A 15,249-nucleotide genomic window follows, 5' to 3' on the forward strand; every position below is an offset into this window, starting at 1 on the left:
TGTTAATTAACATCCCCCTGAAGAATGAGGGCACAAGCTGGGTTATTCTCCTACAGAGCCTATTTAGAAGCCAAACAAACATAGAACACCAGAATCCAAGACTGGTTTGGGTTGAAAGGGGCCTTAAAGCTCATTCTGTTCCACCCCCTATCATGGGCACAGACACCTTCCACTATCCCAGGTTGCTCCAAGCCCCATTCAACCTGGCCTTGGACACTTCCAGGGATGGGGCAGCCACAGCTTCTCTGGTAACCTGTGCCAGGGCCTCACCACCCTCACAAGGAAGAACTCCTTCCCAATATGCCATCTAACCCTGCCCTCTGGCAGTGGGAAGCCATTCCCCCTTGTCCTGTCACTCCAAGCCTTCTGAGCTCTCTTCCAGGCCAGACACCCAGCCATGTTTCAAGGTGGATTTGGGTGACAGCTCCTCACCCTGGAACCCTCCTCTGGGGAACCCCCTCTCCTCACACCCACAGGTCTCCCCACTGGCTACAGCCACAGAACCCCAATGCCAATCCTGGCCAGGGGGAAATAAGGAAAGCCTAGACAGCAGCAAACACCTGGTGTGACAAGGAGAGGCTGTTCACAAGGAATTCCACACCATCAGCATGGACTTCATGTGGGTAATTCCATCTCTGACTCCTCAGAGAAACAGCCCAGCTTTGCAAGGCTGCAATAAAAGCCTTCAATGGCCTCTGCAGCATCTAGACCAAGACCAGCCCTCATTTCAGGCAATGTAATGAGAGGGTAAATGAGAGTTCAGCACCCACCACGCATCCATCCCTTCTGCTTTTATGAGATCTAATATGTAAAAACTGTTCTCTTCTCTACCACAAACCCAAAGTCATTTTAATCTCAGTTGGATCTTATCAGCCATGCTGTACCTATCAGCTCTTTGACACAGAATCAAAGAAAATACTCAAAATAAAGTAGACAGACATACTATGAGAGAGGAAGAGGTTATCTATAAAATACTATGAACTTTAAATGCACAAATATATTCCAGAATCCCCTTTCTTTTTTAAAATAAAAAGTTGTTGCAGAAGGACTTCCAGTTCAGAACAAAGATCATCAGAAGCCCCATGGCCTGCCACAAACCCATTGCTACCTCCCCTGGCCTTGAATTCAACTGGGGAGTCAATATTGGTCTTGGTGTTTTAATTACACTCTGAAAAGTTTCTTAGGTTTAGAAGGGATATGGGCACTTAAAAGTCTCAGGGGCATTTAGAAGTGTTAACAATCTCTGACCTAAAAAAAACATTTTCCTGTGATCTGTGAGATCTGGGCATATACTGATGTTTCAACGCCTTGTGCTGGGAATGCTACAGACAACCCAACACCTGAAGCAAAGATTGTAAGGCATCAAATCATTGAATTCTGACCAGCAGAGGTCAAGAAAATTAACTTTTTTCTTTCTGCAGCTGTGTCAGGAGTTAACTCTGAGTGTGAGTTCAGCACTGCCTTCCCCAGCACACACCAGTGCAGGCACAGGGCCAGAGTGTCACCTGCCAGCTCCTGTCCAACACCTCCAGCTCCCAGGGACATGGCCTGTGCCTGCAAACCCCATTTATCCACACAAGTGACCGGTTAGCTATGTAATTGCCACTTTATATTCACTCTCAGCTGGAGCTTTTGAGTGCTGGGCATGTTCAGAGGCTTGACACTAAAACATGCAGAGCAGTGCATTAAGGCATCAAAAAGGGTAACTTAAAAGTCATTGCCATGGCTACATGACAACTTATTTTGCAGTATAATATATTCTATGAAATATGTATGATCTTATTTAATATATACCATTTGTTTTTAGCATTTCATTTCTGATAATAGCCTTTTAATGATAATCATGGTCTTTTAATGATTGTAATAATTAGACTCTTATAAATCGACACTTTTTATGTTAAATATGATGAAGTCCTTTAAAAATATTTATTTTCCCCTGCACTTTAAAAGGTGCTTTGCTCTTTTGCAGTGTCTGGAATCTCTTTAGAGCCACATTAAAAAGCCTTCCTGAAGGCTCATTTCCTTCCCTGGCTGCCAAGGGCTCCTCATGCCTCTTTCTTCTTCCCTTAAGGATGTGATAAAGAAGAAAAATCAAGCATCCATTGTTTGCATCTAAAATGTAATTGATCACATTCTTCATCTTTTTATTAACCAGAAAACATTACAGGACAAAATCTTGGCAATGAACTTGTAAACAAGGGGCTCAGAACAGCAACACAACACTGAAGCTGCTCTGTACCCTGGCAGCTCCCGGCCTCGTCAGCTCCCGGGTGTCCATAAACCAACAATAGCTTTTTGTAGACTTTGCTTTTTTTCTTTCAGAGCCAATATTAGGCAGATTTTTAGCCTACAACTTCCCATTCTTTGAAAAACACACATCCTTTAGTCTTTCTTGGTAAAAAATATTGACAGCTTTTGGTAAGGTCATATATCCAGAAGGGAAACCTCATCGTTCATTCAAACTTGCAGTGTCCTGGATTACACAAGGAGTTTAATTAGATATCTAACACTTATTCACTCGTTTCAACACAGCTTTATTAGACTTTTATTAAGGACAGGACTGGGAAAAGAGAGAATTATTCATAATTCTTTTTACTTTTTCCTAATTTTAAAGGGAAAAGTAGATGCCGTGAAAGTATTTCCACCTATCTGCCCACCAACATGGACCTTACTCATCTCCTCTGTTGGTCATACAAAAGTAAGATTAATTTTTTTTCAAATAAATAGGAGATTCAGCAAAAAGTTTGAAATGGGCGGCTCTGTGCCTCGTGTCTCCCTCCTGCCTGCACCCCTGGAGCCTGTCCTGCACACCCTCGACATCAGGATGACCAGAGGACAGAAGGAGCCTCTCAGTCTGTCCTGAAAACGGTACATTTGGTCACTGTATGAACCCATTATCATGCAACCATAGATATTTTAATATTTTCAATTAAGAAAAACTCTGTTTAGGCAATAATTATAGCAGGTCCCCTCTCTACAGTAACAATGGAAGGAGAACATTATCACCACTGCTTGTGGCAACAACTTGAACAAAAACGAGTTAGAGGGGAAAAAACATAATTAGGATGAGACACGCATGCCTGACTCTGAAAGAAAGATCGCTTATGCCTAATGCATTAGGGAAATTGCTCGAGAAGGGCTCAGCGAGCCCTGGGCTTATCTGTCCCGTTCAGGATGCTGCACGTGGGCCCTGCCAGCTGAAGGAGCCCCACGGCTATGGACCAACATTCCCTCTAAGCAGACGTGAAATACACCTCACCTTATCCATGAGAGATTCTCGGGAAAACAGCGCTGGCGAAGAGCACAAGCATCACCTGGTATTCAGGCTGCCCCGAGGTGTCTCCAAGCCACTCTCTGTGTAAACAGTGTGAAGGGGCAGCAGTTGGCTCCCTGGTTAACTGGGAGCACCAAAGAGCCCCAAAAGCAGCAGAAAAACTCTCTTCTTTCCCTTTTTCCTTCTCTGTCTTTGAAGGAAAGAATTCCCCAAAGACATTTGTGCAACCAGTAGACAATAATATATTTATAACAAATAAGTGCAACAGAAACAAAAGTGGCGTATTAAAGAAAAGAAGTGCAGTATTGAAAAGGGAAAATGCTGGCAATGAACAGAAAATAAGAATATTGAAGCTGCTGCCAAGAGCAGGACAAAATAATCATTCCTGTCTTCCTGCATCATCATCACTGTTCAGGGAGCACACCTGGAGAATGCAAAGCACAGCAGGTTTTGTTACAAATCTCTTGTTTCCATACAAGTACAAAGCTACAAGTTCAGGCCTTAGTGGGTGCCAGAAGTCAGTGTCGGGGTCCCTCCAGGTCAGGGCCAAGGTGAGCCCTGGGGCTGAGCCACAGCCTGAACCTCCTGCACTCGGCACAGTGACCCAAGGGGGGATCCTCAGGTGGCTTTAAATAGCCACCAAAAAAAATCCCAAACATTTTAAAAAAAAATAACAGGGAAGAAAACCACACAAACAAACAAACAACAACAACAACAAAAACCAAACGTTTCTCAGATGCATTTGCTTCCAAGGAACTTGGATCCAATCCTATCTGTATCATCATTTTTAGAGTAAATCCTGGGTCACAAGCCTTCAAGTTCCTGTGGGAACGAACCAGCCCCACATCCCTGTCTTGCTCTTTTGTGTTTCAGGCCCAAAAAATACCCTACGGTCAGAAACAGAGATTTTCTCCCACTCACTGGGAGAAAATTTTCTCACACTCCACTGGAGTCTTTCTACTGAACTCCTCAATTCTGCTTCTCACCATCCATTTTTTTGAAGGACTGACTAACATTAGGACTAACAGTTATCAAATATTTGGTGATTATAAAAAAAATAGAAACAAGGTACACAACCTTTTAAGGATCATACGCTGGTCTTCTGCAAGTGTTTCCTTAATACTTTCTGAAGATTCTACTTTGGTTGGGGTTTGATTGGGCTTTTTAAGAAAGACTGAATGTATGGTGCCATCTCCTGGACAGTACAATTTAATCCACCAATAGTTAAGTGTTCTTCCCAAAAAACCTGGAGAGGGGATTGACTTTACTTTCTTACAGTTCATAGAATCCCAGACTAGGCTGAGTTGGAAGAGATCTTAAAGCTCATCTCATTCCACCCCTGCCACGGGCAGGGACACCTTCCAGGTTGCTCCAAGCCCCATCCAACCTGGCCTTGAACACTTCCAGGGATGGGGCAGCCACAGCTTCTCTGGGCAACCAGAGCCAGGGCCTCACCGCCCTCATAGGGAAGAATTTTTTCCTAATATTCCATCTAAATTACTCCCCTTTCAGTTTAAAACCATTCCCCCTTGTTCTATCACTATCTGCAAATCTAAAAATTCACTCTCCTTCTCTTTAGGCACTGTAAGGGGCTCTAAGGTCTCCCCAGAGCTTTCTCTTCTCCAGGCTTAAGACCCCCAGCTCTCCCAGCTCTCCCAGCCTGCCTCCAGAGCAGAGGTGTTTGAACCCTTGGAGCATCGCCTTGGCCTCCTGCTGCAGCAGCTCCATGTCCTTCCCGTGCTGTGGATCCCAGACTTGGGCACAGTGCTCCAGCAGCCCTGCAGTGCCAGAAGGGTGCCCAGACCTGGAGCACCCACCCAGCCTTTCCAGTTGAAAGAATGCAGCTTTTTCACACTGGGAAAAAACTCTGTTTACTTCAACTACATGGAGCACATGACAGACGTGGCAACAGGGTCTAGAACTGACCAGCACTAATAAAAGCACAAGGTTTGATGTAGTAAAAAGTGCTTACAGAAAGCAGAGTTGCCTACAGCTGCCTCTGCAAGCTCAACATGTCTGAAAGGACAGCACCGGGGGAGAAATAATCCTCTCTGTCATAGAAATTGAGGAAGGAAATAGTAGAGGTTGAGGCACAAAGATGGAAAAGTACAAAGGGAAGTAAAAGGAGTCCTTCACTGGAATATTCATTGCTGGCAACCACAGCCAGGTGGTTACAAAGAGAATTCAGGTCAAAGTATCTGTGAAAGATTTGCTTTGGCAGAATCTAGGAATGTTCAGTGTCCAGCCCAGCATGACAGCAGAAGGGGCACCAAGAGACCAGTATATGGTAAAGTAATGGCAATGCCCAGCAGGAAGAATGCCAAGGGGGTCTCACCGTGAGGTGCACAGTGGGAAAGCACCACCCCATTCAATTCCACATGGAGACTGGGACTAGAAGCAAGGGAATTCCAAAGCAAGCTTTAGGAACAAATCCTCTTATGCTGCAGAAGAGTAACATGCAGAGAGAGAATATGGACTGATGAGAGAAAGGTCTGGACAAACATTTGGCCGAACGCTCTTTAAAAAGGGAATTATCTCTACAGCGTTGGACAACTGGGACACACTAGACATGATTTAGCCTTAAAATATCATTACCAGGTAACTTGATTTACCAGGAAGATGAAGACAAACTCTGGTCTGGACAATTCAAGGAAAAATATGACGAAGAAAACCATCATGAGCAAGTAGCTGTTAACAGGCAAAGTACAGAGATTGATTAGCTCTGGGCACGAAGGGTTCTGGAGAGCTCAGCCCTCAGCACGCTGTGCTGTCCTGGCCCTTCGCTGACAATGGGAAGGACAACCCAAATCCTCCCATATATCCATGAGAGTGCTGCCCTGGAGGACCATCCCTCGCTGCCCAAACCTCCCCTCTGAGGGGAGCACAGTCTCCAGCTGTTTCGACGGAACCATGGCACTCACCAGAATTGCCATCTCTTGCCTGTTGTGCTGGCAGGACCCCATGTTTGTCACCACTCTGTGTCTGTCATCAGTGAGAAGTCCAAGCTAAGGACCAGCCCCAACATGCTAAGGGGCCAGATGCAGGATGCACAGGGAAAGGCTTTAGTGGCTAACACGATCAAACTGTAGGAGTGAAAAAGCCAACTTATGGTTATGACTGTTTTTCACTGAAAATTAGCTGAGCCTGTCCTTCAGGAAGCTGTAAGTGACTTCGTACTCACAGATATAGCTGCTCAGGGGGATCCAGTCCAGTCCAGTTCCCACAGGCAGCAGGTCAGGCTGCGGACTTAGGGGTACAGAGGTAGTGGAGGTGCCCACCCAGCTGCACCCTGCCCCTCCAAAAGCCACAAAATCCCCTAAGAGCTGGTGTTCCACTTCTCGAAGCCCATCAGACCAACCCACCACAGCCCCCAGCCAGCTCCACTCTCCGAGCCCCCTAGAACTGACCCCTCAACCAGTTTCACTCCCTAAACCCCACCAGACTGACCCCCTGGCCAGCTCACCCACCCCAAAGAAGGGGGAAGGGAGCCTGACACCCAACCTATGATAAAACAGCCCAGCTTATCTTCAGACTCTTTTATATAAATAAATAAATATATATATATATACACTTTTTTTCCTGGGCCTATTTTATATATTTCTAGCAGGTATCAATGTCTGTTTAATTCAAACATACTGCCCCATGGGACTCATTAGCAGTTTAACAAACTGCATGGGTATAAACACATGGCAGATAAAAAGACAGAATTTTTAAATATTGTATGTATGCCTACAAAAATAGTCTGGGTGAATGATGAAGGGTGTCAGGGAAGTGCTCGACCACATCAAACAATGAAAACATTCCTGAGATGGGCTGTTTAAATATTAAATAAATACTCAGAACTTCTGTAAATGTTGAACAGGAGAAATGATGGAATGCTATTTTTCCTAATCTGTTCCCACTGTAATTATGGACTCTATACTCTAGCTAAAAAGATCATTTATCTTGTGCTGAGCATTTCAATTGCTTTATCTCCAATAAATTGCAGATATTACCTTCGATGGATAACTAAGACCAGCGCAGGAGCTCCAGGCACAGCTGATGTGCCTGGAAAATACTTAACATTTGTCTTATTTTTTTAGAAAATGTTTTATCTCTATTTTTGTGAAAGCTTTTTTACCAAATTATATATTGCTAAAAAAATTAATTTATTCCATTCAGAAAGACTAATTTTAGGGGAAGGGGGGGGGAGGCTGTTTACAGGCAAATATTCTGAGCTGTATTCCCTTTTTTTATAATACCACCTGTATAACAATATATATACAGGTGGTATATATATCTGGTACTATACTAATAACAACACATATAAGTTATCTTTCCCTGAGCTGACCTGGGGCCTGGAGGAGGATTCCTGTGTCCTTGCCACCAGCATGCAGTAACACAGATACACAGATAATTTATGCAAAATACACCCAAAGCATGTGTGAGAACCAGAAAACTAATTAAGTAGAGACGGCGCTAATGAGGGTTGGCAGCCAGGAACAACGGCTGTGCCAGGCGTGGGGACAGAGGGGAGGGGAGAACACATCCATGGGAATGGGGCAGGGCCGGGCACTGCCAATCCTGGGCACAGAATCCCAGAATCATTTAGGTTAAAAAAGTTCCCCAGTACCGTTGAGTCCTACCTTTGACCCACCACCACTTGTCAACTAGACCAAAGTACATCCAGTTATTCTTTGAACACCTCTAGGAATGGGGACTCCACCCACCTCCCTGGGTAGCCCTGTCCAATGCTTGACAACTCCTTCCATGAAGAAATTCTTCCTGCACAGTGCAGCCCAGAACAACACCTATTCATATTTTGCAAACTAAACCATGTAGGCATGTCCTCCCACTTTTATTAAGCATTTAAAATCCAGTTCTAAGAAAAAGGCCCAGTAAGGGTACAGATTTGCAGTACTTATCAGCGCATTTGATTCATCCTGAAATACCAGATATTTACTGTTCTGTGTGGGATTATGGAAAATCTGAGCTAAACCAGAGACTACGCTACAGTAATTGTTTTTTGTTGCTGTTTTAGCCAGGCTAAGCTGAGCAGCAGGTCTGGTGTTACAGATCCATCACTGCTGAGAACAAGTGGTTTCTCATTGCTCCTCTGCAAGAGCTCAGTTCAGATTACAAAAGTGACATCAAATCTCAGCACTTCCATAAATATTCAGAGCCTGAGCGTGCTCCATCTGAGGCGCCAGAACTCAGGCTCTCCACTGGCAGCACAGGTCACCGATGCTCATACCCCAGGTGTGGGAAACCTCTTCCTGGGAGAGACACACAATTTGATGGGATTTGATGGAATAACTGTGCTCAGAAACAAATGCTTGTGCTTGTTTTATTACTGCATTACTCTAGTAAAGCAGGGAGTGAAGGGATACCTGCTTAGGGATACATCTAGCTTGGATTGTGTCCTGTGTGATCACAACAGTGAGGTGCCAGTGCTGTGAGGTCTGTGTTGGGAGCAGCACTGACAGTGGGTGGAGGGGGGGCCCCTGGGGGTGCTGGGTCCAGCTCCCCAGTAAAGAGAGAGAGGGACATACTGCACAACCCAGCAAGGGGCCCCGAAGATGAAGGGACTGGAGCACCTCTGCTCTGAAGAGAGGCTGGGAGAGCCAGGACTGCAGTGCTGGAGCAGAGCAGGCTCAGGGGATCTCACTGACATGTACAGGTACCGGCAGGAGAAAGCCAAGGAGACAGAGCCAAGCTCTTCCAGTGGTGCCCAGGGCCAGGACCAGAGGCCACAAGCACACACTGGCACACAGGAGGGTTCCCTCCAACACCAGGAGACACTTTTTCACTGTGAGGTGACCGAGTACCACAAGGAGGTGGTGGAGTCTCTGCCCTCAGAGATACTCAAAACTCACCTGGACATGGCTCTGGGTGGCCCTACCTGAGCAGGGGACTGGTCCAGGTGACCTCCAGCAGTCCCCTCCAACCTCAATCAGTCTGTGCCTCTGTGACAATCTCCTACATGTAGTCTCTGTTTTTATCAGACTTTCCCAGAATTCTCAGAAGGGTTCGTTCCTCTGTTTACAGAGTTCTTTTTTCTTAAAAAGGATTGTTCTGCCTGGTGCACTCCCTGGTTTCAGCCGAGTGGTGCTCCCCCTTGGTGTCATGTTCCGGTTTAACAGTATGGCACAGGGAGTTTTTCCTATCACAGATTAGAGCTGTGCTTTGACTGTTAATTCCTTTATCCTCATCTCTGACATAACATCTTCACGTTCAGGTAAAGGAATTCTGCTGTAACCACTGCCTCTGTGACTATTGCACAGGATAACTGAAGTAGGCAGTGCGCAGAATAGTAATGAAGGGAGTTAAATCTTTTGTTGCAGCTGTAACTAAGTGAACCACCATGTGCAAACGTTTAACATTACTGAAATATCTAGTCTGAAATTTTAGAAAATTTAAGAAATCCCTACTTAAACTCTTCAAAGCTTATTTAACATATCTCAGATGCTGTCAGCAATGAAAACTCAGTGCAAAAGAGCACAGGTGTAGTTGCAACAGAACAGATCATGGTCCTTATTGGAGTGAGTCAAGAGTGCAAGTAAGGATAAAACAGATCTTTGTGGTGTGCATTGCTCTGATTAGGGCTATTATCACCTGCATCACAGCAAAGTCTCACACCGAGAAAGCACAGTGAAGCTTTCAACTTTTTTTTTCTTAATGTTCTCTGTCAGCAGTTTACAATCATGAAAAACTACGGATTTGTTGTAACTTTTTTTTCTAACTTCATAAACTCTTTTTCTTTCCTCCACTAGCTTCTATAGTGCTTTTACAGCTACTTTTTATTGTAAGATTTGTGTATAATGAGATCTTATAAAGGCAAACCCTCCTTTCATTCCCATCTCTTTGTATTTGGTATCTGTAATCCGAGCAAATTCTGAATTCAGATGGAATCCGCAGATAAAAAACCACAATATCCAGGGCAAGGAACCGCAGCCGGGAAAACCATCAGCTGCGTGACTCCTACAAGCTGCTAACAGATAAAACACACGGTGATGCCTGCGACGAGTGCGGGTGAGGTCCGTTTACCAAATCGTAGCCCTGCTCCGCGCTCACCAGTGCGCCCCGGGTGCTCCAGGTGGGGCCGAGGAGGCACCAACCAGCGGCTGCGGGCAGGGCAGAGTTAAGCGGGCAGGGCAGAGTTAAACGGGCGGGTTCGTGCGCGATTAGGATTCTGCTCCTAACTAGATTAACAACCCAGGCATCCACCTCCTCCTGCTCCTCGAGACCGCTCGGAACGCTCCCGTGGCCGCAGCGCCACAACCCCCGCCCGGAGCGCGGCAGAGCCGCCTCTCCCCGCCCGGCCGGGCGGGCCCGAGGGCTCCGCGCCGCCCCCGCCCCGCCGGCGCATCCGGGTCGCGTTGCGGCGGCGGCAGCGCTGGTTCCCGGCCCGGCCGTGCCGGCGATGGGCGGGCGCAGCGCGGCGCGGCGGGAGGACACGGGCCGGCGGCTGGCGCGGTTCGCGGCGCTGCGAGGTGGGATGGGCGGGCGGGGGGCGGCGGGTCCGGCCCGCGGGGCTGCCGAGCGCTCGGGGCCGGGGCGCGGCCGTGCCCCGGCGCTGTCTGACCGGGGCCGCTCCCGCAGGCGCGGCCGCCCGGCCCGGCGAGCTCTGGGACGTGGTGGTGCTGACGGCGGCGGACGCGGCGCAGGCGGGCGCGTTCCGGGAGCAGCTGGCGGAGAAGCTGCGCCGGGGGGAGCTGCCGAGGGGCGTCCGGTACCACGTGTGCCCCGACCCGCCGGGGCCCAGGATCGGTGCGTGCGGCTGGCCCGGGGCCGCGGGGGCGAGGGCTCCGAGCGCCGGCCGCGTCGCTCCTCATCTCCCCGCGGCTCCGCCTCGCGGGGGGGGCGGGCAGGGCAGGGGATCGGGTCCGGGAAGAGCTCGGGGGGCTCGGGCAGGGCTCGGGGGGTCCGGGCAGGGTTCGGTGCGGCCGTAACGGGCAGGAGGTGCCGTGGCAGGAGCCAACCTGGGGCTCCATCGTGGTGCTTGTGAATGGGCGTGTTGGTGATACTGTACAGCTCCTCAAAATGTGTCCGATGAGTACAGAATAGCACTGGCTCGTGTGTTTTAGAAATTCATACTTAATCTGATTGCTTAAACGGTTTGGTTATATTTTAATATATTACCCAGTGGGCAGCAAAACTCTAGAAGAAACTAGCCTGACTGCCCGTAATGCCATCCTGTAATTCTTCGTTCCTGTTCCCTTTGATGTACAAAGTAACTAATATCAGTATTATTTGCAGCGTAGAGTAATAGGCAGAGATTAATTCTCAGAAATCTGGCAGCTTTAACTTGTAAGAGCGTAAAAAATATCCCAAACCATTTCCTCGTATCGCAAACCTTCCTTACTTCCTTACTGTAAATGTCAGAAGTACTTCTGAACACTGCCTTGAAGCCACTAATGAGCTTTTGTGTGACCTGTTTCCTACAGGAGCTGGTTTTTATGGCTGGGTTATGTCCTGTTCAATTGATTAAATGTTTCAAATGTTTGGCCTGTACAGAGGTGACTGGGAGAGAAAAACGGAGTTTTCCCAAGAGCTGTCTGCTCAGGATGCTCTGCCCTGGGAGAGCACAGGCTTCCGGAGGAACTGTCCATCAGCTTCTGTGCGTGATCTTAACAACCACAATAGGGTAGCAAGACTGTCCCATCGGTGCTGGTGTGGGAGGTTTTTTCAGCTGGACACCAGTACACTTCACCTGTCAGAGCAGGTGTTATTGAAGCTCTTCTTACAGATACTAAAATACTTTTTCTTTAGGAAATGGTGGATCAACTCTTCATGTTCTTCAGTACTTGGAAGATCTGTATGGTGATCAGTGGGCTTCCTTCACCGTGCTGCTAATCCATTCTGGTAAATTCAGTTTTACATTTCTCACTCTAAAACTGTACCCTTTTTTTTCCCTTCCTTAAAATGATATGATGACAGAGGAGTTCCAAAATATAGTTCCCTCAGAAAAGTCACCCCAATGCATGTGATCATTTGAAATTAGGTTGGTGCTTAGGAGATGTTACTGTCACTTCAGCATTTTTTCTCAGCACTCAGGTTGTTCAATCAAACAGTGAGAAGGAGGTGTATTTCAGAGTGTGATTTAAGTTCCTGCCTTGAAATACCCGTTTAAGGAATGTGGCCCTCTCAGGGTGGGGGGGACCTCAGGCTCCTTATACCTTTGGGCAGGCTGAGTACTTGCCTTCTTATCCAGTTAGTCAGGACACTTCCAGAAGTGGAAGAACATCAGTTCTGAAGAAACCAGGTGATAAGTTTCCTGACCAAACCTCTGCTTGTTTGACTCATCTCTAGACTAAAATTCCCATCAGAAGTGTTGAGGTCCTCCTCTTTTCCAACCAAAAAGTGAGTGTCATTTGCTTTCAACACTTCAGCAACAGGCAGCTCTGAAACAAACTAAAGATGACAAAATCAACCACAATTTTAATATGAGCTATTTAAGGCAGGCTGGGTTTTGGACATACGGTCAAATCTGCTTTGGGAAATGTTTGAAGAAGAATGATTGATTTCTTCACATCTGTCATTCTTTAAGGAATACTTGGTATGTGACCAAGCAGAGGGGTTTTTAATGCCTATGTATACCTGTGAAATAGCTGTATAGGTTTAGTTTTTTGCTTACTTGCATACAGTGTCTCTGAGTAACTAAAATTCTCTTTCTCTTCCAGGTGGTTACAGCCAGCGTTTGCCAAGTGCAAGTGCCCTTGGGAAGATCTTCATGGCCCTGCCATTCGGCAATCCCGTTTACCAGATGCTGGAGCTGAAGCTGGCCATGTACATCGACTTCCCCCGTCACATGAAACCAGGAATCCTCGTCACGTGTTCGGATGACATAGAGCTGTACAGCACTGAAGTGACAGAAACCATTGCGTTGGATAAACCTGGGTTTACCGCATTGGCTCACCCCTCAGATTTGGCAGTCGGGACCACTCACGGGGTGTTTGTCTTAGATCCGTCCAGTTTCTCGGGAAAAGGAGGACTGGAATATGCATCTTGCCATCGTTTCCTGCACAAGCCTGACATGAGGATGATGCGGCAGAGTGGTGCAGTGTGCGTGAGGGGGCATTGCTCCTCTGGGAACCACGGTGACTCAGGAATGGCCTCGGAGTGTGTGTACACAGACAGCATATTCTACATGGATCACCTCACTGCAAAGCAGCTACTGATGTTCTATAAGCAGATGGGCACACTTTGCTATGAAATAGATGCATATGGTGACTTCCTCCAGGCCCTGGGACCCGGAGCCACTCCAGATTATACCAAAAACATGAGTAATGTCACCAAGGAGGACTTGGGGTTGGTGGAAGTGCGGCAGCAGTTATACTCCCTCCTGCGAGGAACTGCCCTCAATGTCATAGTCCTCAACAACTCCCAGTTCTACCACACTGGAACTACTCAGGAGTATTTGTTTCATTTTACTGCTGAGAGCAAACTGAGATTTGAGCTTGACTTGCTGCCTGTGGCTTTTAGCATCTTTCCTGACACAGCCAAGACCTCAGATCAGTCAAGTGTCATCCAGACCATCCTTGAGCCCAGATGTGTGATAGGGCCTGGGTCTGTCATTGAATACTCCAGAATTGGGCCTGAGGTCTCGGTAGGGAAGAGCAGCATTGTTAGTGGGTCCTACCTAAGTTTCAGTGTAGACGTACCCTCACACTGCTTCCTGAGTTCAGTAACTGTGAAAATTAATGATCAAGTTGAATATGTCACCATGGTGTTTGGTGTAGGAGACGACTTGAAGAAGACTGTGAAATTGCTGTCGGATATATGCTTGCTCCAGTTTTTTGGAGCCAGCTTAGCAAAATGCCTGGACCTCTGGAGCGTAGAGGCTTCGGACCAGCTCTTCTCCAGTGGGAACATGCGTTTGGGGCTGTGGACTGCAAGGATTTTCCCTGTTTGTTCTACTCTAAGTGAATCTGTTAGGATGTCGCTGAAGATGTTGAATTCTGTGCAGCACATGTCACCTTTCAAACTGAGTGGCTTTCGGCTCTTGTCTATTGAAGAAATGCTCGCCTACAAAGATGTAGAAAGCATGCTGAAGTTTAGGAAGCAAATTTATGATGAAGTCTGTCTACAAAGACAAAAAGAGAAGTCTGATTGTAGAATGAACTGTACTTGAACAAATCTGTTTTCATTTGTGGGTGATTGATTATTTCACAGCTTATAAGAATCCTGAGGAAAAAGTACACAGATCTTTTGTCTGATCTCATTGAAGTAATAATAAAGAAATTACATTAACAGTGTTGTAGCATAACATTAATAATGCAGCAAACGCAGATAAACTGTTCTTTTGATGAAAGTAGTGAAATATTTCAGATCTGAAAGCACTAATTGGTGACTTTCGTGGAGTACATGTTACTCTGTCTTGTAGTTTTTGTCAGTAAGAATATGATACAGAACAAATTAATTAGAAATTTGACTGAAAGCTGCTTTAAAAGCTTTTAAAGGGTAGAATATTAGCTCCAGCAAAATGGAATAATACAACAATAACTTATGTTTCTCTCTTTTCATGCTGCCTTTTTTCAATACAATTTCAATTAGGTAGAGGTAAAAATTATTAAAAATGCTTTTAATTCAAGACATCTCATCTTAAGTATTAATATTTTTTTCTCTTTTATTTTGTAATTTTTTTTATCTTTTCCTGTTTTTCATCAGAGGAAAAAGATTGGCATGAGAGATCATTCTCTCTACTGACTCATGTTACTGGGTCAGCACCTGTCATCAAGACATACTGATTTATTTTTTTTACTGGTAGTTGTTTGGATGCTGGCAGTGGGGTTGGACAGCTGCCAGCTTTTTGTTACCACAGATTGACTGATGTGTGCCACATGAAAACCTGTGTTTTATATTTCTCTAGACTGAACTGTGAGAGGCCTTGGAGTGAGGGTTGACCCTCCTGCAGGGCGGTGGAGCAAACATGGGACAGGTTCACATTTGTGAGCATTTGTGAGCATTCTCCTCAGAGAAACACACAGTGTCTG

At 46.4% G+C, this 15,249-nt stretch overlaps 1 protein-coding gene across 1 annotated transcript; it reads left to right on the forward strand.

The window, feature by feature from the left end:
- The first annotated feature begins 9,780 nt into the window (after window positions 1–9,780).
- Window positions 9,781–14,846, forward strand: FPGT (fucose-1-phosphate guanylyltransferase). Its single transcript, XM_017805300.1, has 4 exons — window positions 9,781–9,812; window positions 10,473–11,023; window positions 12,026–12,118; window positions 12,937–14,846. The coding sequence occupies exons 1-4, from the start codon at window positions 9,781–9,783 to the stop codon at window positions 14,385–14,387; spliced, it is 2,127 nt and encodes a 708-aa protein (XP_017660789.1). The 3' UTR covers window positions 14,388–14,846.
- Window positions 14,847–15,249: the final 403 nt, after the last annotated feature.

Source organism: Lepidothrix coronata, unplaced genomic scaffold, assembly GCF_001604755.1.
Source record: "Lepidothrix coronata isolate B3197 unplaced genomic scaffold, Lepidothrix_coronata-1.0 Scaffold12, whole genome shotgun sequence".
Classification (NCBI taxonomy): domain Eukaryota; kingdom Metazoa; phylum Chordata; class Aves; order Passeriformes; family Pipridae; genus Lepidothrix; species Lepidothrix coronata.

Coding starts and splice junctions, on each gene's coding strand:
- FPGT (XM_017805300.1), top strand. CDS start 9,781: ATGGTCCTTATTGGAGTGAGTCAAGAGTGCAA. Junction 11,024..12,025: donor CCCGCCGGGGCCCAGGATCG/GTGCGTGCGGCT, acceptor CTTTTTCTTTAG/GAAATGGTGGATCAACTCTT. Junction 12,119..12,936: donor CGTGCTGCTAATCCATTCTG/GTAAATTCAGTT, acceptor TTTCTCTTCCAG/GTGGTTACAGCCAGCGTTTG.